Genomic DNA, 23,184 nt, shown 5'->3' with positions numbered 1-23,184 from the left:
ATCCCTGCTGGGCAGGGGGCGGGGAGTGTGACCCTGGGGGGTGCAGCAGTCTTCAGTCCAGCTCTACAAGGTGTGTTCAGAGCCTCTTTGAGCCCTGGTTGGTTGCGCTAGCCCAAGCTGCCTGATGCCTCTCTGCTATGCATCTGTGAACGTAAGCCAGCTTCTCTCACCATGATAGAACTTCCTCCCATTAAGCTGCTTCTGGTCAAATGTTTGTTCCAGCATCAAAAAGGAACTGCAACGTGCAGAAAGCACTTTACCAAAACGAGTTGCCTCCACCGGCTCCTAAGATCTCTTTCTTATTGTTCACACCATCAGTCACAGCTGGAAACTTCTTTTACCCAGAGCGAACTCTGTGCTCACTCTCATTTAGCAGCAATTCAAGCATGTAACCAACCAACGGCCTGGCCTGTGAGCAGCATGTAAGAGTACATCTCTGAAATTACTTAGACAAGTCCAAACTAAAAGAGCGGAACACAGGAATTTGCTGAGCATCATAAAGAGGGGCATTTATTTTTTCCTTGGTGCTTTTACTGTAGGGATATATTTTCTACCTACAAACCTCAAGTTGGTTATAAGACTATACCACAGGGCTGGAAGAATGGCTTAACAGTTAAGGTGTTTGCCTGCAAAGCCAAAAGACCCAGGTTTGATTTCCCCAGGCCCCACGGTTAGCCAGATGCACAAGGGGGCACACGCATCTGAAATCCGTTTGCAGTGGCTGGAGGCCCTGGCATGCCCATTCTCCCTCTCTCTCTCTCTCTCTCTCTCTCTCTCTGTCTCTTTCTCCCTCTTTCTCTGTCAAATAAATAAAAATACGACCATACCACACTCTGTGAGCTGGGTTCCAACCAATAGGGAATACACTTAACTCTAGAGAATCTGCATTCTTACTGGTGGCGACTGGTAGAACTGTCAGGGACATGAATCGACTTTAGAATGGTCTGAATAGCTAACAGAACCACCCTGCCCCTGTGGAAGTTTTTGTGTGCGAGCTACAGACCAGAGATGCAGGACCAGCCAGTTTCGGTCAGTGGAGTCCAGGACAGCAAAAATATGGAATCCACGGTAGTGGGTATTGTCACAGTGTCATCCACGGGGGACTGGCTGTGTCCTCCACTCCTGTGTCATTAAGCCAAAAAGCACTGGTAGCTCACCCTGTGGCAAACAGCGCGGTTCTGTGTGTCACAGAACTGCAAGGAAAGTGCTTGCAGTTCCAAACCTCTAGCAAGCACCGGGATGTGCAAAAAGAAGGCAAACAGATGTGTCTAGGTTAAATGCCTGAGGAGACTTGCAGGATAGGAATGATACTAAAGTACTCCAGGACCAAAACACAGTGCATCCCCACCAACGGAGGTGGGGGTGGGAGGGGGAATCCAATTGCAAACACCATGGGTGGAGGTCCCAGGCCACAGCAGGCCACTCTGCCAGTTCTTTAGACCCTTACTCATGGTGCCCATGCTGGCATGCCATTTTACACACAGCACCCTTCACTTGCAAAGTGTCATTCTGAGAGGTCACCTTGCCCAACGACCTGCAGCTGTTGCTTGGTTTGGGATGCAGGTCTCTTTTCAGCGCTAGCATCCCGCTTCTGGAACTCTTCCCAGAGCTGCCAACCGCTGCCTTGAGCTCCAGGGCTGACCTGATCCATGGCAGCCAGGATCCAAGTTCTCAGTTCAGACACTCCGGAACCACAGGAATCTGCACTCATCTTGGCTCTTCTTTGAGCCTCGGTGTATTTGTTGGTAGAAATATAAAATATAAAATCCAGTGGCATGCTTCATCGGCTCATGCATGCAAAGTGGTTTCCAAGTTGGGGGTCTCACGAGGATGTAGAATTCAGTTTCACCCTGAATTTTATTTTTTTTTAATACTGGGTATTGAACCCAGGGCCTCATGCATACGAGGCAACCACTGTACAATTGAGCCGCAAGCCCAGCCCCTTTTGCTTATTTTAAAAATTCGTATTTTAATTAATAATTATTATTATTTGGCAGGGTCTTTCTGAGTTGCCCAGGCTTCCCCAATTCTCCTGTCTCAGCCTTCCAGGTAGCTGGGATTACTGGCATATATTACCAAACCTGGCTTGTCATTTCTTCTGGCCCCTGGTGTCAGACCTCGAAGCTCACCGCACACCTAGCTCAGCCGGGGAGTCACTGTGCCTATGCAGCCTTGATGGTCAGCCCAGGCTTTGCAAAGGCTGCTCCCTGAGAGCATCTTGTGGTGGACAGATCTCATAGTGACCACAATGCCTTGAACCCACTGGTCCCTCGGGGAGTCACCCTAGGGGTCAGTACCCACTGGAAGCGTCTCTCTTGTTCCATGCTTCTCCCAGCCTCCTCCTTGAATCTACTCTCAACCAGGGCCCACCCCTCTCTTTTTCTGGACTCTTCAAAGCCCCACCACCACCACCCCTGCACAATAACCCAGGGAATAGCAATGAATGCTGATGCACACCATCAGGGACCAGTGCCAACTTAAACTTGGCTTTGTAAATACCTCGGGAAGACTAGGCCCATGGCCTCACTGGACAGATAGGGCAAACAGGCAGTACAGAGCTCAGAAGGCTGCTTCACACCTGTCAATCACTTGGCCCAGGCCCAGAAGAGGGAGCCCTAAGTGACCGTGACTGTTGATAGTGTCCATGTTCTGAACTTTTCCCTGTGGACCCTTTAATTTTTTAAAGGCTCCCTCCCCAGCCTCCCCACCCGCCTCCTCCAGGCCCAGAAAGGCCGAGCCTCCCAGTTTTCCCAGAGGAGTGAGTGCTGGAGATCCAAGGCCAGGGTCTGTGGACGCATCCCGCCCCTAGCCGCCTCTGGGACCCCATTCTTCTTCGGTATAACTTTGGGGTCCCGTCCTGCCACGCCCCGCCATCCCCGCCCGGAAGTAAACTCTGTACTCCCTGGAATCTCAGTTTTTCTCATCTGGGAAATGGGCGTGGTGAAAGGAGACACCCACAGCTCCGCGGAGCTGGTGTGGCTCCGGAGGCCTTTCCTCCGTCCCCAGCGCGGCCTAGGGACGGACGGGACGCAGCAAGCAGCCCGGGGCCCGGGCCCGTGGCAGGCGGCCGAGAGGCGGGCCGGGGGGCGGGCGCGGGGCGCGGGGCGGGCTGGCGGCCGGCAGGCGGCGGGTGGCGGCGGCGGCGGCGGCGGTGCGCTCGCGGGAGGCGGCGGCGGGGAGATGCGGCTCCGGCTCGTGGCGCTGGCGGCGGCCGTGCTGCTGGCGCGGGCTCCGGCCCCGGGTAAGCGGCGGCGGGGCGGGAGAGGCGGGCTGGGGTTGGCATGGGGGGGGGGGGGAGGTGGTCCTGGGCGGCGGAGCGGGGCAGCATCGTCATCCCAGCGCTCGGCGGAGCAGCTCCGCAGCGCGGGCCTGTCCTGCCCCGAGCGTGCCTGCGCCCCGCACCCGGGCTCCCCAGGACAAGCCCAGCAGCCCCCCCCACCCCCACCCCGCACCCCTCCTTCCCGTGCAGTCGCGACCCGGCTCCTTTCGGTTTTCCAAACTCAACACCCGCCTCAGCTCTTTCTGGGCACCAACTTCGCTTCAACTCCCCTTGCAGTTGAGGCCAGGAGCGGCTGGATCGTCCCAGCCAGCCGGGTGGGGACCCTCGAGCTTGCCCCCCTGCTGCGACAAGGGTGTCCTGGGCTGAGTTGAGGCCAGACCCTTCGCCACAAGCAGCCTGCTCTGCGAACTGCTTCTGCCCACACTGCGGGCTTACCCTGGCTGTATGCCTTGCCCTTTGAAGTTGTGGGAGAACTTTTTCTCCTCTTGGCTTCCCAGGCCCGGCCGGATAGAATTTAATTAAATTTATTTATTTATTTTGAGATAGGGTCTCACCGTGGAGCCCGTTCTCAACCAGAACTTGGCAGCTATCCTTCTTCTTCTGTGCTCTGGTTTTACAGGTGTGCAGCACCGCACGTGGCCCTTGATAATAGTAACAAATAAGTGGGCGCCTTTCCTGGGTGGAGTACCGGTGCCAGGTTGTGTATTAACCTCATTTATTTGCAACAGCATTTCTACATAACAATGACAGTGGCAAATGTAGACCCATGCGCTTCACGAAACTGGCAGGCAGATGTGCTTTACAAAGAAAACGTTAACTCGATTTTTGGCCAGCCATCTCTGAGGTTAGTGTTGTTATTGCTCCATTTTGCAGGTGAGGAAACTGAGGTGCAGACAAAGCTGCAAACTGACTTAAGTCTATGAGCTACCAAAACTGTAGCGTGGGGATTGAACTCAGGGAGCCGGGCTGTGTGTAGACGCTGTGCTTCTAACTTGCTACGTTGGACTGCCGTTGTCTTGTAAATAGAGCAAGGGTGACCCAGCTACCAGGCGCTAGAGCTGGCATCTGGACCAGTCTGAAGAGAAGGGTGTCGGGGAGGAAGAAATCCATCCATTGTCCTCTGGCTACAAGGGCAGCAGAATGTCCTTCCCGGGCCTCGTGGGAAATGCTTCTGTTCTTGATAGTCACTGTGCTGCCTGGGGACGATGGCTGGTTGGCTGAGATGGAGGCCAAGACAGCTGGTGGCCTGTGTGGAGGAGCCACAGCGGGTCCGTGCAGGGTTCACTAGTATTCCTCCTGCCAAGCCTGGTGACCATCTTCCACTATCCATGAGGGCACCCCAAATCTTCACTGTTAGGGGGGTCAAGGACGTCCTTGTGTTTCCAAGAGCCCCTGGGAGCTTTGAGAGCTAGAATTTGGATCATCTTCAACCTGTCCTGGCTGAGTCCAGGGCCACCACTCTAGGGGTCTCCTTTGTGTGCCTGCCAACTGCCCTTTGAAGTGCTTCTCCCATGAGGCCTCGCCCTGGTCTGTAAAGGGAATTCCTGATAAATCTGCTTAACTCTTAAGTCCATGCTCCTAACCTGTGTGTGGACCTTTATACCCCTCCATTTTGGTATGGGATAGGATCAGTGGTTGCCTAATCCCACCTTTCACTGCATGGAAAGAGAGCCTGCACGCTTACCAAACAGCATGCTGTAATCCGGAGTTGTCTTTGAAGTCAGATCTCCTTGGTGGGGAATTTCACACGTCTGCCATGTGCTGTGCGAGCTTGGGCAAGCTACTTGGCCTCTTTGGGCAAGTCTTGTCTGTGAAATGAGGGTCTGTAGATGGATAAACTGGGAATATGCATGTGTAGTGCTTAGAACTGGCGAGGAGTTCGCACGAGCAGATGTTCGCATCAATCCCTGGGCAAGGAAACGTTTGCCTTGGATCAGAGGTGCTTGGACGTGATGGGTTGGCTAAGAATCAGCTGTGGGCTAGTTTTGAAGGCCTCCCCATCCCTCATTTAGTGTTCCTGGTGCTGCAGACCAACGTAAGCAATGCGTTCTATTTCCCTGGTCCTGAATTAGGTAACACTTTGTAGGCAGTTGAGTTCTGACAGTTTACCATCTCTGTTACCTTCGGAGGAGTTCCCGGCTCCTGGCAAATGAGTGAGGGCATTTCTTTGGCACCACTCACCACTTTCCTGGGACAGGTACCTGAGTGTTCTGGGCAAGACCTTCCCTCCCTATCCTGCTGCTGCCTCGGCAGAAGATTGTGCACTCTCGGTGTCCTATGGCATCTATGTGGGTTTGTCCTTTTCCTGACATTACCCACATATATAGCGGGGGTCTAGGACCCCTTAAATCTTATCCCCAGGAATGTAAGGTTCATGTATAAGCACAGACAGCGAAGCAGTCAGTGGGATTCAGTATCAAATGAATACTTCAAATATTTTTTCTTAGTATTCATTTTTTTCTCAATTTTTATTAATATCTTCCATGATGATAAAAAAATCCCATGGTAATACCCCCCCCCCAATTTCCCCTTTGAAATTCTATTCTCCATCATATTCCCTCCGCATCTCAATCAGTCTCTCTTTTATTTGGATGTCATGATCTTTTCCTCCTCTTATGATGGTCTTGTGTAGGTAGTGTCAGGCACTGTGAGATCATGGATATCCAGGCCATTTTATGTCTGGGGGGAGCATGTTGGAAAGAATGTAAGAGCCAAAGGACGGGTAGGACTCCTTACGGCGTACTTCAAATATTTTTATGTATTTATTTGAGGGAGGGAGGGGAAGAGGGAGAGAGAGACAGAGAGTGTGTATAGGCATGCCAGGGTCTATTGCTGCTGCAAACAGAACTCCAGAAGCATGTGCCACTTTATGTATGGCTCCACGAGGGTACTGGGGAATCAAACCTGGGCCTTCAGGCTTTGCAAGCCAGCACCTTTAGCTGCTGAACAGTCTTTGCAGCTCCCCATAGTAATGGTTTAAACTTTGAAGAAATGGGGAACTCCGGGGGCGGGGGGGGGGCTGTGTGCCTTCAGATCTTGCACACATGAACCCTGCCCTGCTCAAGGGCAGTGTGAGGACCACTTCCTGTGGCCCATCTTCCCTAGCTTTCAGGGCCTGCAACCTGATAGCTGCATGTTCAAGGTCTTTGCTCACCGGACTCTTGTCCTCACCCCAGAGGCATTGCATTCCCCGCTATTCAGATGTAGAAGGCCAGGCTCCTAGAGCCCCATTGCTAACAGCCGCTTCCAGCACAGCACAGTCAGACCCCAGCCCTTAGCCATCCAGCCCACTCTGGCCATCATTTCTGTGCTTGCTGCTTCTTCCCTGGCAACGGGGGAGGCCTGGGACCACGTGTGTTCCAGTGCCCTTGTGGGGTTCGTGGGACTCCCTGGCATCAGAGCACCCACTTGAAGAATGGGGGGGTCTTATCAGAAAGACCCTTGTTCTTTATGTGGATCAGTGTCTTTCTTGCCTGTTTGGTTGCCTTCCTGCCAAAGAACTGGCCTTCATTCAGGTCCCTGGTAGAGGCAGAGTCCTGGGGTGCATCTGGGTCACAGTGGGGTGCAGTTCACCCAAGGGCCCCCATCTTTCCATTTCCAGCCTCCGCCAGTTGCTTCTTGCCTTGGGGTCTTTGCGCAGCGTGGATCCTCTTTCAGGAGGTCACTTGTTGCTGCTTCTTTGAATTTTATTTCATGGATTCCAGTGCAGCCTTCGTTCAGCGTTCAGCTCACAGTCAATACGTTCCCAGGTCTCTTCTCTGATCACAGATCTGGGATTTTCTTGTTTGTCTTTATGGTTTTCTCAGGTAGGGTCTCGCTTTAGCCTAGGCTGACCTGGAATTCACTATGTAGTCTCAGGGTGTCCACGAACTCATTGTGATCCACCAACCTCTGCCTCCTGGAGTGCCAGGATGAAAGGTGTGCACCATCCAGCCTGGGATTTTCTTAAACCTGCATGTTTCCTGTATGGACTGTGACACTCTTAACTAGAGTCTCCCGCCTTTTCTCTAATAAGCGCTGTATTACCCATAAGCCTCTTAGCTCTCTGTAAGGTCAACGGAGGCAAGGGAGATGGGGAAGGCGATACTTACCTGAGTGAAGAGGATAATGTCGGGGAGCTTACTTCTTGCCTCAGTTCTCTGCAGTGCAGCTTTGCAAAGCAAAAATTGACACTCCTCTTTAGGATAGTATGACAAACACTTCCTGTAGTCCAGGAAAAGGAAGATCTGGCTGCCCAACTTGCCTGGCTTTTGCATTATCTCGGTGGTTGAGGGCAGGTGAGCAAAACCCGCCCTGTTCTGTCTCTCCTGTGAGTACTCCTTTGTGCCCCTCTGCCTGGGGTGCACTTGGGCCCTGTCATTCCAGCTGGCCTCCCGAGGGAAGAGCTGCCTCCTGCTGCCCTGTCTTCCATTGCTGTTTTTCTCTGCCCAGTCACAATGGCACTGGGGCAGGAGCTGTCGCTTACTGCTGTCTCTGTGCAAGTATTGAAATAAGCATCCCACTTGGGTGTGAGTTTGCCGGAGCCCCTAGCGGCACCTTCCCTCCCCCTGTGTCCAGGCCCTTGCTGCAGCTGCGAGCATACAAGCTACCTTCCCCCCCCCCCCAGTTGTCAGTGTCCAGGAATGCGACCTGGGACACCTGGCTTTGCCACTGAGAGCCTGTGACTTGCAGCAGAGCTTTCAGACGGGGCAGCGTGCTTAACCTTCTCAGTTTCCATGCCAGTCACGCTCCTTGACTTGAAGGAGAATGGAAAGATCGGCGCTGGTGGCAGATGGGTTGGGGGTGGGGGGGCGCTGTATACATTTGGTCAGCTGCTGGACTAGGTGGCTTTGCCAGCAAGAATGTATTAAATTACACTCAAGAGGCTGGAAGTCTGAGATCAAGACCTCTCTCTCTGCTTGGCTTGTGGCTGGCATCTTATCCCTGTGTCTTCACCGACTTCCCCCGGGGTCTATCTTCTCTAATCTCTTCTAAGACCACTAGTAGGACCTACTGGTTCATGTGGTCATTGGACCCATCCTAATGACCTCATGGGACTTGATCAGTCCTTTAGAGACACTACCCACTTGCTCAGGGTGCCAGAGTCTGGGACTTGGGCATGTGACTATTCCAGGCCAGTTCACCCTGCCCGTAGCTAAGATCTTTGCAATTCCATGAAAGAAACGGAGGCTTGGGCACTATGAACAAGACAATGGGGGAGTGGGGGCAAGGAAAGAGGGGTGTGCTGTTGAAGAGGATACGACTGGGAAAGCTAGCCCAGTCTCGCCCCTTCGTGGAGCTGGGATTGGGGGGTCTCAGCTTAGCCTCAGGGAGGGCCGGAGGGGAAGGGTTACTAGTTCACTTCCAGGATGGAATCTGGCCTCCCATGGGGACTGGAGCACTTGGCACATTCTCCAGGTCGCAGCCTGTAAATAATCCCTTCTTCATGCAGAGTTAACAGGAGGAGCCTGGGGCGTGGGGTCCAGCCCTGCTGTCATCCCACCCATGTTGCTTCCATTTCCTCTCTTCCCACTGCACCCCCAACTTCAGTGGGGAGCCTACGGGGGTGGGAAAGGCTGGCCTTGGGTTCTGGAAGCCAGCTGCTGCTTCTCCGTGCTCCCCCCCCCCCCCCCCCCGCCTAGCCCTCAGCTGCCAATGGAGTGGGGCCAGCCAGGGGTCCCAGCTGCCTTCCTGCCCACCAGGGAACTCCCGCATGGGGGGGGGGTGTGCGCCTTTCGCATGGGCCTCAGCCACCAGGAGGAAATGCTGTCCAACTAATTAAGTGCAGCCTACGGGCCAGGTGCCCACCAAGTAGACTTGGTGCAAAGAAGATGAAGGCCTATTCCTCTTCCCTAGCCCACCCAACAACTTCCCTTCCTCCTCTTCTTTTGTTTTTTTCTTTCTCTCCTCTTCCTCCTCTTTTGCGTGCATGTGGTGTGGTGGCATTCGAGTCTATCATGGGGTGTCATCCTCATTTGTTCTCCATTTTATTTTATTTATTTGAGAGAGAGAGAGAGAGAAAGAGGCAGATAGAGAGAATGGGTGCATCAGGGCCTTCAGCCACTACAAAAGGAACTCCAGACACATGCGCCACCTCGTGCAGCTGGCTTACACGGGGACCTTGGAACCGATCCTGAGTCTTTAGGCTTTTCAGGCAAGTGCCTTAACTGCTATGCTATCTCTCCAGCCTCCTCCACTTTATATTTAAGACAAGGTCTCTTACAAAACCTAGAGCTCACTGATTTGGCTAGGTCAGCTAGGCAGCAAGCCCTAGGGAATCCTTTCTGTCCCTCCCCAGTACTGGGATTGTAGGTGACGGGCGTCACACACAGCTTTTTAAATGGGTGCTAGGGGTCCAAACTCGGGGCCTTATGCCTGTATGGCAGGCTCTTTATCAACCGATCAATTTCCGCAGTCTTCTGACAATAGTGGCCCTATTACTAGAGAAACCAGAGAGCAGCCCTTGCGATGCTAAAAACTTTAACTTAACTGCCTAGGGCAAGACTGACACCTGCAATGCCAGCACTGGGGAGAGGCGGACAGGACCCCCAGGGCTTGCTAGGTTTGTCCCTCCTCTCTATAAAGGGAAGACTGACAACCTCATACCTGTCCGGGAGGTGCTTAGGAACCAGCCGAGCCCCAGCCTTTTCTCCTGCGTTGACTCCCATCTGCTGTTTAAGGTCACCCATGATTGTCAGAGTGTATGGTGCTCAGTAATTGTGTCCTGTCCTAAACCTCTATGCGTGTTACCTTACATGACAGAAAAAGGATACGATTAAGTTTCCAGGTGTTGAGTTTATAAAATCAATAGTGGAAAGTATATAAGAGGATGCATGCCATGGTTCCACTGTGGTAATTTAATCGCTATTATGAGGCATTAAGAGGTGGGACCTTTAGAAAGTGATTAAGGCTGTGTCCTCATGAATGGATTAATTCACTCAGCAATTCATCAGGAGAGTGGGGATCCCGTAAAAGCTAGCTTGGCTGGATCTCCGAACCATCCCAGTTGTGATGTGGAAACCCTGTATCACCTCAGGACTGTGTCAGCAAGAAAGCCATCGAGTCTGTGGGACCGGATAAGACAGATGACTTACTGCCAGGATTTCTACAATAACAAATACTTTAACATTCGTTAATATTTATTTATTTGAGAGAGAGAGAGAGAATAGGCATGCCAGGACCTCCAGACACTGCAAACAAACTCCAGACACATGTGCCCCCTTTGCATCTGGTTTATGTGTGTACTGGGGAATCAAACTTGAGTCCTTTGGCTTTGCAGGCAAGTGCCTTAACCATTAAGCCATCCCTCCAGCCCCAGTGACAAATAGTTTTGTTTGACATTTCTCACAGCCTCACCTTGATTAATCCACACTTTGTATGTCCAGTGTTCAAGTCTTTCCTTATCTCATTTTCCTCCAGTCTCCCCTTCCCTCCCAACCTCATCTAATCCTAATTATCTCTTAAAGGCCCCACCTCCACGTACCGTTCACTTAGGATTTGGGAATTAAGTTTCCAACATGTGAGCTCTGGGGGATACATTCAAACCTTAGGACAGGGGCAGGAGTTGTGGCTTCTCTGAGGTCTCTTGTGATTATTGGGGTGGCTCCATCAAAGGTCAACTTGAACAGAACTGTGGCTGGGGGCCGGCAGCCCCAGGCTATTTTTTTGTTCATTTTTATTTATTTAGTTGAGAGCGACAGAGAGAAAAAGAGGCAGAGAGAGAGAGAATGGGTACACCAGGGCCCCCAGCCACTACAAACAAACTCCAGAAGCGTGTGCCCCTTTGTGCATCTGGCTTACGTGGGTCCTGGGGAATCGAGCCTCAAACCAGGGTCCTTAGGCTTCACAGGCAAGCGCTTAACCACTAAGCCATCTCTCCAGCCCCCAGGCTGGTTTTAAGAAGCAGAAGTAGTAGTGGACAGTACCTGGAATTCTGAAGCATCCTTTGAGGTACTGGAAAAGCCCCACATCCCTCCCTCTTTCAGAAGTGTCTGCATTCTCTGCTTCATTTCTTGCCCTTTAGCTGTGAGATCATAGGTCCCGAGCCCAAAGAAACCACTGAGAATGCCCTGGCATTCCAGCTTGCTCATACTAGTTCCTCATACTGGCACCCTGCTTGACCATTACTGGTTAGAGTTAGAAAAGCTGAGATCAAAAAAACAAACAGGGGGCGAGCAGGCTGTGCCTTGTGAGGGACAAGTCATCAGAAAGCATAGCCCTACCCTGCCTCAGGACAGCTTTAGCCCCATGACCTGTCCACACTGATAAAAGCGGGACTTCGAGAGGCTGGTTTGGAAGATGGGGTGTGAGCTGAACACATTCAAGGTTCCCTGAATCTCGATTTGTATGTTTCTCTAAGCTTCTGAATTTTAAAAGTTACTGATGAAATGTTGCTGCAAAAGTGGCCAGGTGGGCAGTGCTTGGCATCCCACATAAGATTATCATAGGTGAGAGTGTGGGAGCCCATGAGTCCCCAGAAGACCCCTCCTCTTGTGTGAGCATGGAGGGCTCAGGATCGGCACACAGAGCACTGCCCCAGCTCTGGACTGTGGCTGGTCACAGGAGCATAGGCTCTGGCCTTCATTCATCATTTTTTTTTTTTTTCTTTTTTCTTCAACAGAGGTCTGTGGGGCTCTCAATGTCACCGTGTCCCCTGGACCCATGGTTGACTACCTGGAGGGGGAAAATGCTACTCTCCTCTGTCACGTCTCCCAGAAGAGGCGCAAAGACAGCTTGCTGGCGGTGCGTTGGTTCCTCGCCCGTGCTGGCTCCCACGAGGCCTTGATAGTGAAGATGACCAAGCTCCGGGTCATTCAGTACTACGGGAACTTCAGCAGTCTTGCTAACCGGAAGAGGATGCTCCTGTTTGAGGAGAGGCGAGGGCTGCTCTACAGCCTTTCTATCCTGACCCTCAAGCCAGCGGATCAAGGGCAATACATTTGCAAAGTACAGGAAATCAGCAAGCACAGAAACAAGTGGACGGCCTGGTCTAACGGCTCCTCGGCAACAGAAATGAAAGGTGAGGGTGCAGCTGACCTCTCTGGGGAGACGCAGGCTGGGATAAGTGAGTGGTCCCCCTCCTGTCACCCTGCGGGGGGCCCTGGTGGCTCTGCCATGCTAGAACATGTCTTGTGACCTTTGGTGGGCCATGGTGATGAGGAATGATCTCAGACACTAGGGCTGACTTGGGAAATAGATATGGAAGTAAGGACGGGAAGATGTGAGCGCTACTCTAGGGCCAGCCACACCACGTCTGAAATCCTGGGCTCTGTGCACTGTAGATAAAAGGAGGCTGATCCATTCCGGGTGTGGTGGCGCACACCTTTAATCCCAGCACTCGGGAGGCAACGGTAGGAGGATTGCCCTTGAGTTCGACACCAGTCTGAGACTACAGAGTGGGTTTCAGGTCAGCCTGGCTGGGCTACGGTGAGACCTTATTTCAAAAAACAAGGGGGCGGGGGAGGGAGAGAGAGAGAGAGGGAGGAAGAAAAAGAAAAGAAAAAGAAAGCTGACCCTACTCATAGTGGTCGGGGAGGGGGGCTCAATAGTAACTACTGGGATCTGATAGAGTCCAGAATGAGATATGAGATGAACTCACTTTCCATTTGCGCAAGAGCCTTCTCTGTGTCCTCTAGACTGGATCTTTTAAAGAGCGAATGAGGGAATTAGGAGAAAGTGACCGACCAGGACATGGTATACTGAGTCAGTGAAGTATAAAAGTGACAAAAAGCAAAAAGAAAGATTTATTTTGGCTTATGGTTTCAGAGCGTTCAGAACGTGGTCACTTGGCCCCATGTGCTGGGCCGGAACATTGTGGCAAGTGGGAAATGTCTGGTAGAGAATAGGTATTCATATCACAGCAGACAGAAATCATAAGGCATGGCAGGAAGAAACAAAAGATAATGTATCCCAAGTGCAGCCCCTTCCCCCTGCCACCCCCAGGGACCTGTGCTCTCCAAGTAGGTCCACCTCCCAGAGCTTCTGGAGCCTCCCAAAATAGCCACAACACATTCCACATTTGGGCCCAGGATGCCTATTTCAGACTCAAACCATAAGGACATTGAAAAGAGGGTGGGATGTTTGGCTCATGTGGAACCATCCTGAGCGTGTAATGAGCTTCCAGAAATGAGTCTCTGTCCTTCTCCTGGAGGTTGGCTAGAAGGTGAGCTGTCTTCAGTATGGGCTGGAACAAACAGAATCTTCTTTGGAAGCAAGTGCCTTTCACTGTGAACCATCTCCCCAGCCCCTAGAAAGTTCTTTAGGTACCTTCAGCTTTCTCAGGTGGGCACTGTATGGAGAGGGAGAGTGGGGTAATCATAGGCCTCTGGCCTTGGCCTGTGAGAAACTGTGTTTTAACTGTTCAGGGATCAAGGCTGAGCCTAGCTGAGAAAGGCTCCAAGAAGCTGGATCGGAGTTTGGTTGGCAAACAGATCTTAGCCAGTGCCCGGTCTCCAACTCAGGGCTGCATGTCCTTGATCATTCTGGCTGCAGGGTCAGGCGTCCACAGAGGAGCATATGCTGGGAGGTCCTAATGAGAACAGCAGGCTTACAAATCAGATAGGCTTGATGGTTCTGATCCCTTGCCCAATGGCTCAGGCCACACCTTGCCGTGAAGCTCCAGTCAGGAAGTGGGTAAAGTCCCAAGACAGCCAGCCCTCCCTTCCTGGAGGCAGATGATGGGACTGCTGCCTTTCCGAAGCGTCTTGCCTACCATGTTGGAGGACAGTCATTTCTTTATATATTATTTATTTGCAAGCAAGGGGGAGGGAGAGAGAAAGAGAGGGCATGGTAGGGCCTCTCACACCTGCAAATAAACAGATACATGTGCCACTTTGTGGCTCTGGCTTTACATGGGTACTAGGGAGTTGAACCCAGATCGCTAGGCTTTGCAAGCAAGTGCCTTAACCACTGAGGATCTCTCCATCCCAGTGTTACCATTTTTATGGAGACTCTACCTCATAATTTCAGTAAGACTTTTTTTTAAAAATACTTATTTGAGAACGAGAAAGAGGGGGAGAGAGACAGAGAGGCAGGGAGAATGGGCACTCCAGGACCTCTAGCCACTGCAAATGAAGTCCAGATGCATGTGTCCCCTTGTGCATCTGGCTTTATCTGGATACTGGAGAATCGAACCTGGGTACTTAGCCTTCACAGGCAACTACATTAACTGCTAAGCTATCTCTCCAGCTCACCATAAGGCTTTCTATTGTACAATCAAAGTATGCCTTTGATAGCTTTGAACTTGAATTTAATGCAGCAAAAGCTCAGGATTTAAGTTTAAGTGGATATTCTCAAATATGAAGTCTCTGGTTTTATTACACAGGCAATGGGATATTAAAGGCCTTAGTGACCTTGTTTTGGTAAGCTTTTTGAAGGGTGAGCTTTTTTTCAGCAGTGAAAGGTATTTTTACTCTCCTGTATGAATGAAGGAGACAGCAAAGGAAAATAATTCGTATGGGTGGTCGTTGAAGCCTTCACTGGCCTTTGGAATTGTGTGATGACTCTATCATGGGTTAGCCAAAGTGTTGTGAAAATTAATTCAGGGAAACAATGAGTGCTAGTATAAATATGTGTTTTGGCAGAGAAAACAAAAAATAAATTAGCAAACAATACAGAGGCAGAGGAAGGCGCCCACATAGAGAACTATGCGGATCTGAAGGACAAGTTCTCTTAAGTCTGTGTGTATTCCGCGTCATGGATAGTATATGTGGATATGGTAGAATTCTTGTCTTCATGTCACATGGAGTCATACTTAATCTCTTGACCATGGCAAAAGTCGGCCAATCCCACTCTCTCTAGGTAAGTGCAGTCATCTAGCTTATTTTGTGAATCTGCTTTCAGTGAGCCAAGCTGGATGCCTTCTAGGACGTTTATTTGGGAACTTGTTTCAAAAGCCCAAGGTAGCATTTGAAACTTCACTAGAAGCAAGGGTCTTTCCCACCTTCATCTCTCCCTTCTCCTTTCCCTCTTCTTCACCTTACATCTCCTCTCCCCCATGTCTCTCTTCCTCAGGTCCCTTCCCTTTGTTCCTTGTTTCTTTTCTTCCTCCTCCTCTTCTTTCTCCCTCCCACACACTCTTGAGCTCTCACCTGGAAGTGGTTCTGCCCTCACAGTCCAGAGGCCTGCTTTCCCTAGTCTGTTCTACCTTAGCCTCTAGGAAGGGTCATAGTTTGCTGAGGGGGAAATGCGAAGCCTGGAGAAACAACGACCAAAGCTTCTAGAATGCTCTGCCTAAGTTTCCAGGGAACCCATCAGGGGTTTAGGGAAGGTATTCTTAGGTATGTGGCTTGAGGCTAGACTGGTTTGTTCAGATTGGAGTGTGTCTTCTCTATAGCAGGGCCTCTGGTGGGCCTTGGTTTCTGCTTGTCCCTTCTGGGCAGGCTGTGGCCAGGCCTGTGGCTCCAACCTCCCTCGAGTGTCTTTCCTTGGGGCTCTTTGTCTTAGTCATCTCCAGGAGCGTCTTTTTTTTTTTAATCTGTCTCCACCTCATGTTTATGGAAAACAAAAAGGGATACACATAGCACAGGGATAAATTCTGTGAATGAACAGGTTGGTTTGGGTCGACGTATTAAACAGGATCTCTAAGGTATGTCTGCGTTTCATCTGTCCACCCAGACCATACAGTCTTCTCTTCTGCCATGCTGTCTTCACCAACTTCCTTCTGCTAGCTTCTCAAGTCATCTGTGAGAGAAGGGAAGGTTTGTTGGGGTTTCCTTTCTAACCCTGCCCCCCACTTTGCTCTGCACTGTGCACTTGGTCCCTGACTCCATCCTGCAATGTTTTTCATGAGAAGTGAGATTTTTTTCCATCCTTGCAAACTGCTAGGAAAGAAGCCCTGCTTTTTTCTCATCTCCCCGTGGACAGCAGCTCTCCCAGGAGGCAGAGGGTGACTTTGCTGAAATATTTCAAGAACGGCTCCTGGCACACAGTACCCGCCACGGGATGGTTGACTCCTATTATTTGCTCTGATTTCCATATGTTAGCTGTTTTTCTGTTGCCAAAACAACATGGTTCAATTATGGAAAACATGGAAAAATGCTGAATGGGTTTAAAGAAGAAAACAAAATGACATCACTCTCCATCCAGGCACACCTTCACATTTCAGCACCAGCCCTTCCAGTATTGTATAAAACCGCATCTCAGTCTTTCCAAGATCCCATTCTGCCCTTGGGTCACTGATGTTACTAGTGGACACAATTTCTCTTGTTCCTGCCTGTCCATAACGTGAAACAATGACAGAATAGCAATCCATGGCATGTGTGTTTCCAGAATTTAGCTACCCTTTTCCTGCTTTTTTTTAAAAATATTTTTTATTTGAGAAAGAGAGAGAGAGAGAATTGGCACACCAGGGCCTCAGCCACTGTAATTGAACTCCGGATGCTTGCGCCACCTAGTGGACAAATGCAACCCTGCGCTTTCCTTGCTTTGGTGCGTCTGGCTTAAATGGGATCAGGAGAGTCAAACATGGGTTCCTAGACCTTGCAGACAAGCGCCTCAACTGCAAAGCCATCTCTCCAGCTCCCCTTTCCTGCTTTTGTTGTTGTTTATTTGCTTTGTGGTGTTGGGATGTGGTCCAGGGCCTTGTGCGTAGTAGGCAAGTATTGCACCGCTGAGCAACACCCTCAGTTTTCCCTTTGTTGTTATTGGACCTGTAAGTTGTCAACCAATCAACGCAAATGTCCATGTCCTTAGTGTAAACTCCTAAAATACAACGACTGGGTCCAAGTATATGGCCCAACCTGAAGATTGATACCATGTGAAGATGTGAATTGGTCTTGGGAACTCAGTAAATTGATATTCCCACTGGCATTGGAGAGTGCCTTTGCTTTATGGATTGATCTATGTAATTGCAATGGTTAGTTTCTTTGTTCACTTTACTGAGGTGTCTGGAGAGAAGGGGTAAGCCATTACTTCTCAGGGCATGTTTTTTGTTTCTCCGGAGAACTCCTAGCAAGATAATGCGGAGTTTTGGAGGGTGATGGTAACCACAGCTCTTGGCCCACAACTGGCCCTCAGAAACTGCTTGTTGACTGCATGGTGTGGTCTCTGTTAGGTTGCATTGGCACATCCTGCTCTAAGTGCTTTGGAGACATGCATGGCCTGGAGGGGGCCGTGCCCCTTTGTGACAGACATCACACCTCTTTCTCTTGGCCCTTTTCAGTTATACATATTACTTGAGGCACCACATCCTTCTTTTTCCACTTTTTTTTTTTTTGGTGTGTGTGAGTACATGCATGTGTGTGTGTGTGTGTGTACAGATGTGTGTGCCCTGCAAACACCTGTTCACAGGTCAGAGAACGAAACCTGTTGTCCTCCGTCATTCTTCCATCTTATTTCCCTGAGACGGACTCTCTCACTGACCCTGGAACTTGCTGTTTTGTTGGGGTTTTTTTTGAAGTTAGACGGGCTGGCCAGTGAGGCCCAGTGATCTGCTTGTCTCCCTCAATGCTGAGGTTATAGGCACATGCAGCCATGCCTGATGTTTTGTGCACGTTAAGAATTGAACTTGGGAGCTGGAGAGGTGGCTTAGCAGTTAAGGCATTTGCTTGAAAAGCCAAAGGGCCCCAGTTCAATTCTCCTGGTCCCATGTAAGCCAGATGCCGGAAGGGCACATGTGTCTGGAGTTCTTTTGCAGTGGCTGGAGGCCCTGGTGCACTCATTTACTCTCTCTCTCTCTCAAATAAATAAATAAATAGTTTAAAGAATTGAATTTGATTCCCTGTGTGTACGCTCTTACCCACTTAAGTGCGCTTCTTCCATCTTTGAGTTTGACCACCGAGGCAAAGCTTGCTCACGTGCGGTTGGGATCCCGCACTGCTCAACGCCCTGCCGGCAGAGCAGTAGTCACTGTGCTGGTGTAAGCGGCTCTGACCCAAGACTCATGTTAAAGCACTGTGAGAGAACCAAGCAAGGCAGTTCTAAAATGTGACAGTCCTTTTTTTATTCCCAGGATTGTGTCCGCAGTTCTGCTTCTGTCCCATGAGGGTGATCTTTGTCCATGATTTGGTTTAGGTCCTTTTCTAGGGAAAATAAATATATATATATATATATATATACCTTTTCCTTTATTATTAAATAGAAACTTTGTATGGATTATTGACAGCTTTCATACATGTGTATAATTAATACGTTCTGATGGTTTAGATCTTTTAAGTCTCTCTTCTATTGGAATTCTCATATACCTAAAAATGTACATTTTTAAGAATAGTACACTTGGGCTGGAGAGATGGTTTAGCGGTTAAACGCTTGCCTGTGAAGCCTAAGGACCCCAGTTCAAGGCTCCATTCCCCAGGACCCACGTTAGCCAGATGCACAAGGGGGCGCATGCATCTGGAGTTCGTTTGCAATGGCTGGAGGCCCTGGCGCGCCCATTCTCTCTCCCTCTCTCCCTGTCTCTTTCTCTCTCTCTCTCTCTCTCTGCCTTTCTCTCTCCGTCTGTCACTCTCAAATAAAATAAATAAACAAAAATTAAAAAAAATAATAGTACACTTATTGTTTTATAATTACTGTTTATATTAGATGTGATTTGTTTTAACTGGTATTATACAGTGAAATGAGACCACGTTGTGATGGACACTGAGAAAGCTTCCAGTTTTTCACTAACACAAACAATGCTTTCGTGAATGGCTTTGCACACACTTCCATGTGTCTTATTGGTTAGGTTCCTGCAGAAGAATTTCTAAGCCTAAGGCTATGCATATTTAAATTTTTAATAGACAGGGCCACAGTGCTTTTGCCAGAGACTTTACAGATTTATACTCTGACCGTCATTGCGTGATAGTTAGTGTCAGCTTCCCTGAAGCCTCTTAACCATCCATAAACTAGTCTTCCTTTTCTTATCATGATGATGACAACTGTGTCATTGTTTTAATTTCAATCACTGTATTTGGTGCAATAAGCTTAATTTCTGTTGTTTATTAATCGTTAGTGTGGTTGTAGAATTTGTTCATGTTCATTGACTGTCTAAGAATTCCTTCGGTGTGTTTTCATAGTTGTCCACAAGTAGGTTCTTATTTTTTTGGACTCTCTCTGTCTTTCTCCCATCTTTCTTTCTTCCTTGTCAGTGTCAGTGTCCTGGATTGGACCCCTAGGCTTGCCTTGCATGGGCTCTATGCCATCACTGAGCTCCGTCCTCAGACTCTGTGTGCATGTAGCTCTGGTCGTTGATTCTTTAGCTATTATGTCTGGTGGAAACATTTCTTCCTGTTGGTTGCTAGTCTTTCTACCTTGTTTATATTTTCTATGAATATGTAGTCATTTCACAATTTTAGGTTGTTTATGTAGTCCAATTTATCATTTGTTCACTATAGTATTTCTTTTGTCAAGTTAGTTTTTAATTTTTATATTTATTTATGAGATAGTGTGTGTGTGAGTGACAGAGATAATGGGCATACCAGGGCCTCCAGACACTGCAAATGAACTCCAGATGCCTGCACCACCTTGTACATTTGGCTTACGTGGGTCCTGGGGAATTGAACCTGGGTCTTTTGGGCTTGTAGGCGATCACTTTCACTGCTAAGCCATCCCTCCAGCCCAAAATTTTTGTTTGTTTTTCAGGGTTTGGTCTCACTCTGGCCCAGGCTGACCTGGAATTCACTATGTAGTCTCAGGGTGGCCTTGAACTCACGGCGATCCTCCTACCTCTGCCTCCTGAGTGCTGGGATTAAAGGCATGTGCCACCAAGCCCAGTTTCCAAAAGTTACTTTTTTATTCAAGTATAATTTAAATGTGATAAATTTCACATAGTATCTAATTTTAAAATGTATTTCCAACTCCACGTTTATAAAAATATAACTTTCATTTTAAATAATTAAAAGCTTGATGTTTATTGTTTTGTTTTGAAATCATCTTATATGAAGCTAATGTTTCTGCCTAAATGGTAGTACTTTTCTAATTATCATAGAATGGAACAAGACTCACCAATATTCCTCCTTCAGTCAGTAGTTTGTATTTTTTTATATACTTAATTTTCTTTGAGATAATTTTGAGGAGCAAGATAGTTAGTTTTGTGGAAGCTGTACTGGGGTTTCTTTGTTACACAGACATTTTGTTTCTTTGGTGTTGGTATATATATCTTTATTTGTCTGTTGCCTATTGCTATGACACTATACCTGAGGTTGGGTCCTTTACAAATAAAAGGAGTTTTGCTTTTTTTTTTTCCCCTCATGTTATTGGAGGCCATAAGTCCAGAATCTGGTGGTTCTATCTGCTTGGCACTGGCAAGAGCCCTCTTGGCTACCCTCTAATCTGGCATCAGACACTATGGTGGGATATGCGCAGAATGAATGCATGATGAGGTAGCAAGTCAGAGGGAAATTCAGAGGCAGGCTTGCTGTTTTCATAACAACTTGCTCCTGAGCTGGAGAGATGACTTAGCACTTAGGGTGCTTGCCTGCAAAACCAAGGAACCTAGGTTCCAGTTCCCCGGAACCCAAATAAGCCAGATGCACAAGGTGATGCATGCATCTCGAGTCCATTTGCAGTGGCCAGAGGCCCTGGTGTGCCCATTCTGTCTCTCTCTCTGTCTCTCTCAAATACATAAAATAAAATAAAATTTTTAAAAATTGCTCTTGAGTAAACTAGCTGGGCTCCCGAAACAAAACCACAGTAATACCTTCGGAGGGGAGCCCCCCAGTGGCCTGCCCGAGTGCCACCCAGCTTCACCGCTTAAGGACCCCACCGCTTTAAACCTGGCTCACTGGAGACCAAGCTTTTAGTATATGAACTCAGAAAAACCACATCCAAGGGCAGGATTGGAAGTGTCTTGACTGCCGTGAGTGTCCAGGAGCCTGTTACGTTCCTTCATCTGCTTAGGGTGCTTTGTATGTCTTAGTGTAAAAATGTCCTCTTGTGAATCTTGAAATTTTTTATTGTTTCTTTTCAGAATTTCATTGGGGTATCAAGTATACACACACAGACACACACACACAGACACACACACACACACAGGTTTTCAGTTACTTATTGCTGATAGAAATGTCTGACTTATATTGATTGTGTTTGGCAACATAATCATAAGATACTGTGTTATTTCAGATAGAGTCATCAGCTCCTTCTCAATGTGTCTGTATTCTGTCCTTTCTAGAGCCATGCCACAGTGGCCAGTACTTTAGAAATAGGAGTCAGCTTTACCCATACTCTTTTTGTATGATGCTACCACTAATTTTAACTTTGTGTTTTAAAAATAACTATTTATTTATTTGCAAGCAGGAAGAGATAGAGAGGAGAGAGACAGATAGAATGGGTGCATCAGGGCCTCCAGCCAGTACAAATGAAATCCAGATACATGTGCCACTTTGTGCATTTGGCTGTACTGGGATATCAAACCCAGGCCATTAAGCTTTGTAGGCAAGCATCTTAACCTCGAAGCCATCACACCAGCCTGAATTTTAAATTTCTTATTTGGGTTCTCATCTTAACCTTGCCTTTCCCTGTAGTCTTAACATCTGCCATTAGAGACTGTCACTTGCCAGCTTTGAGGTATCCATGACTGTTTCATGGTCCCTACTGATTGTCCTGGAAATGTCACTCAGTAAGTTACCTTTTCCTTTCAAGTTTCTATTAAGACTCTTACTTAAAAATTCTGTGAACCTGTCAGAGATAGATGAGATGCCCATCACCCTGTACTGAACCACTATTTTTTTAAAAAAATTTTTGTTCATTTTTATTTTTTTATTTGAGAGTGACAGAGAGAAAGAGGCAGAGAGAGAGAGAGAGAGAGAGAGAGAGAGAGAGAGAGAGAGAGAGAGAATGGGCGTGCCAGGGCCTCCAGCCACTGCAAACGAACTCCAGATGTGTGCGCCCCCTTGTGTATCTGGCTAACATGGGTCCTGGAGAATCGAACCTCAAACCAGGGTCCTTAGGCTTCACAGGCAAGTGCTTAACCGCTAAGCCATCTCTCCAGCCCGTGAACCACTATTTTTTTTTTAAAGCAGACTTTCACCTGCTTCTAACTGTTTCAGCACTTTTCTAGGATTTTCAACTTCCTTAGCTGGAGTTCCTTCGGGTCTGTGAATAGCGACCCTTTAGAAAGGTCAGAGAGGAGAATGGATGAGGGAGTGGGCTGCAAAAGGTCATTATTGAAAAACTCACAGCAGGCTGTTGAATAGATTAAACCTGTGAATAATACTGTGGTACCAATCCAGAGTCCATGAGTGCTGGTTACAGCGGTGCCGTTGGGGATTCAAAGTGTAGGTTCCTGTCACAGTGGAGTCAGATCTGTCGTCATGACTCTGAGCTTTGGTTTTCTTTCTTGGGAGAGAAAGGAATGGGGTTACAAGTGGCATCCAGGGAGGGACTAGGTACCACCCTCGGCCTGTCCTAGCTAAGCTGCATCCCTTCGATGGTAACCTCAACAGGGTCCCATTTGCTAGTCAGGTGCTTGTCAAGTGCATTGTGAAATTCATGCAAAATGAAAGTTAAAGCAACAACACAAAAACAAAACAAAACAAAAAACCCAAAAAAACAAGACTAAACATACCTCCCCCAACATCTGCAGCATTACTTGCTTAACTGTCTTAATATGGTTTTTACCCCATGTGTATATGAAAATAAGTACCAATTTGGTGAAATAAAACCCATGTAAATAAATTCTTGGGGCTGCTCCTTTATATTTTCACTGTGCAAATTAAACAATGATAGAGATTGGAGATTTTGGAGAGTGTAGGAATATACAATAGGGCCTGCATGCAAACCACGTATGTATTTGATTTGGGCAGTTGCTTCTGGGTACCCCAAGGGTTGGTGATGTGAGGCAACAAAAAGCCAGAAAGAAGAAATGAAGAAATTGAATGTGAGTCTCTTAGAGACAATGCCATCATGCCCAGTTTATTGCAAGGAACCTACCTTGCAGATGAACTTGTACATGACTCAGTGTCACCGTGCAAACAGAAAAGGAAAAGCAGGCTGAGGAGGACTTTCTTCAA

At 48.6% G+C, this 23,184-nt stretch overlaps 1 protein-coding gene across 1 annotated transcript in view; it reads left to right on the top strand.

Annotated features, from left to right (window-relative positions):
• Window positions 1-3,180: 3,180 nt before the first annotated feature.
• Vstm4 (V-set and transmembrane domain containing 4) overlaps window positions 3,181-23,184 on the top strand; it is a 109,009-nt gene continuing 89,005 nt past the window's right edge. Inside the window, exons 1-2 of the mRNA XM_045137841.1 lie at window positions 3,181-3,241; window positions 11,880-12,278. Coding sequence (XP_044993776.1) covers window positions 3,181-3,241; window positions 11,880-12,278 — 460 coding nt within the window. The remainder of the gene's footprint in view (window positions 3,242-11,879; window positions 12,279-23,184) is intronic.

Source organism: Jaculus jaculus, chromosome 18, assembly GCF_020740685.1.
Source record: "Jaculus jaculus isolate mJacJac1 chromosome 18, mJacJac1.mat.Y.cur, whole genome shotgun sequence".
In the NCBI taxonomy this organism is placed as follows: Eukaryota; Metazoa; Chordata; class Mammalia; order Rodentia; family Dipodidae; genus Jaculus; species Jaculus jaculus.
Note: the sequence above shows the minus strand (reverse complement) of the source record. Positions and strands in the feature narration are given on the sequence as shown.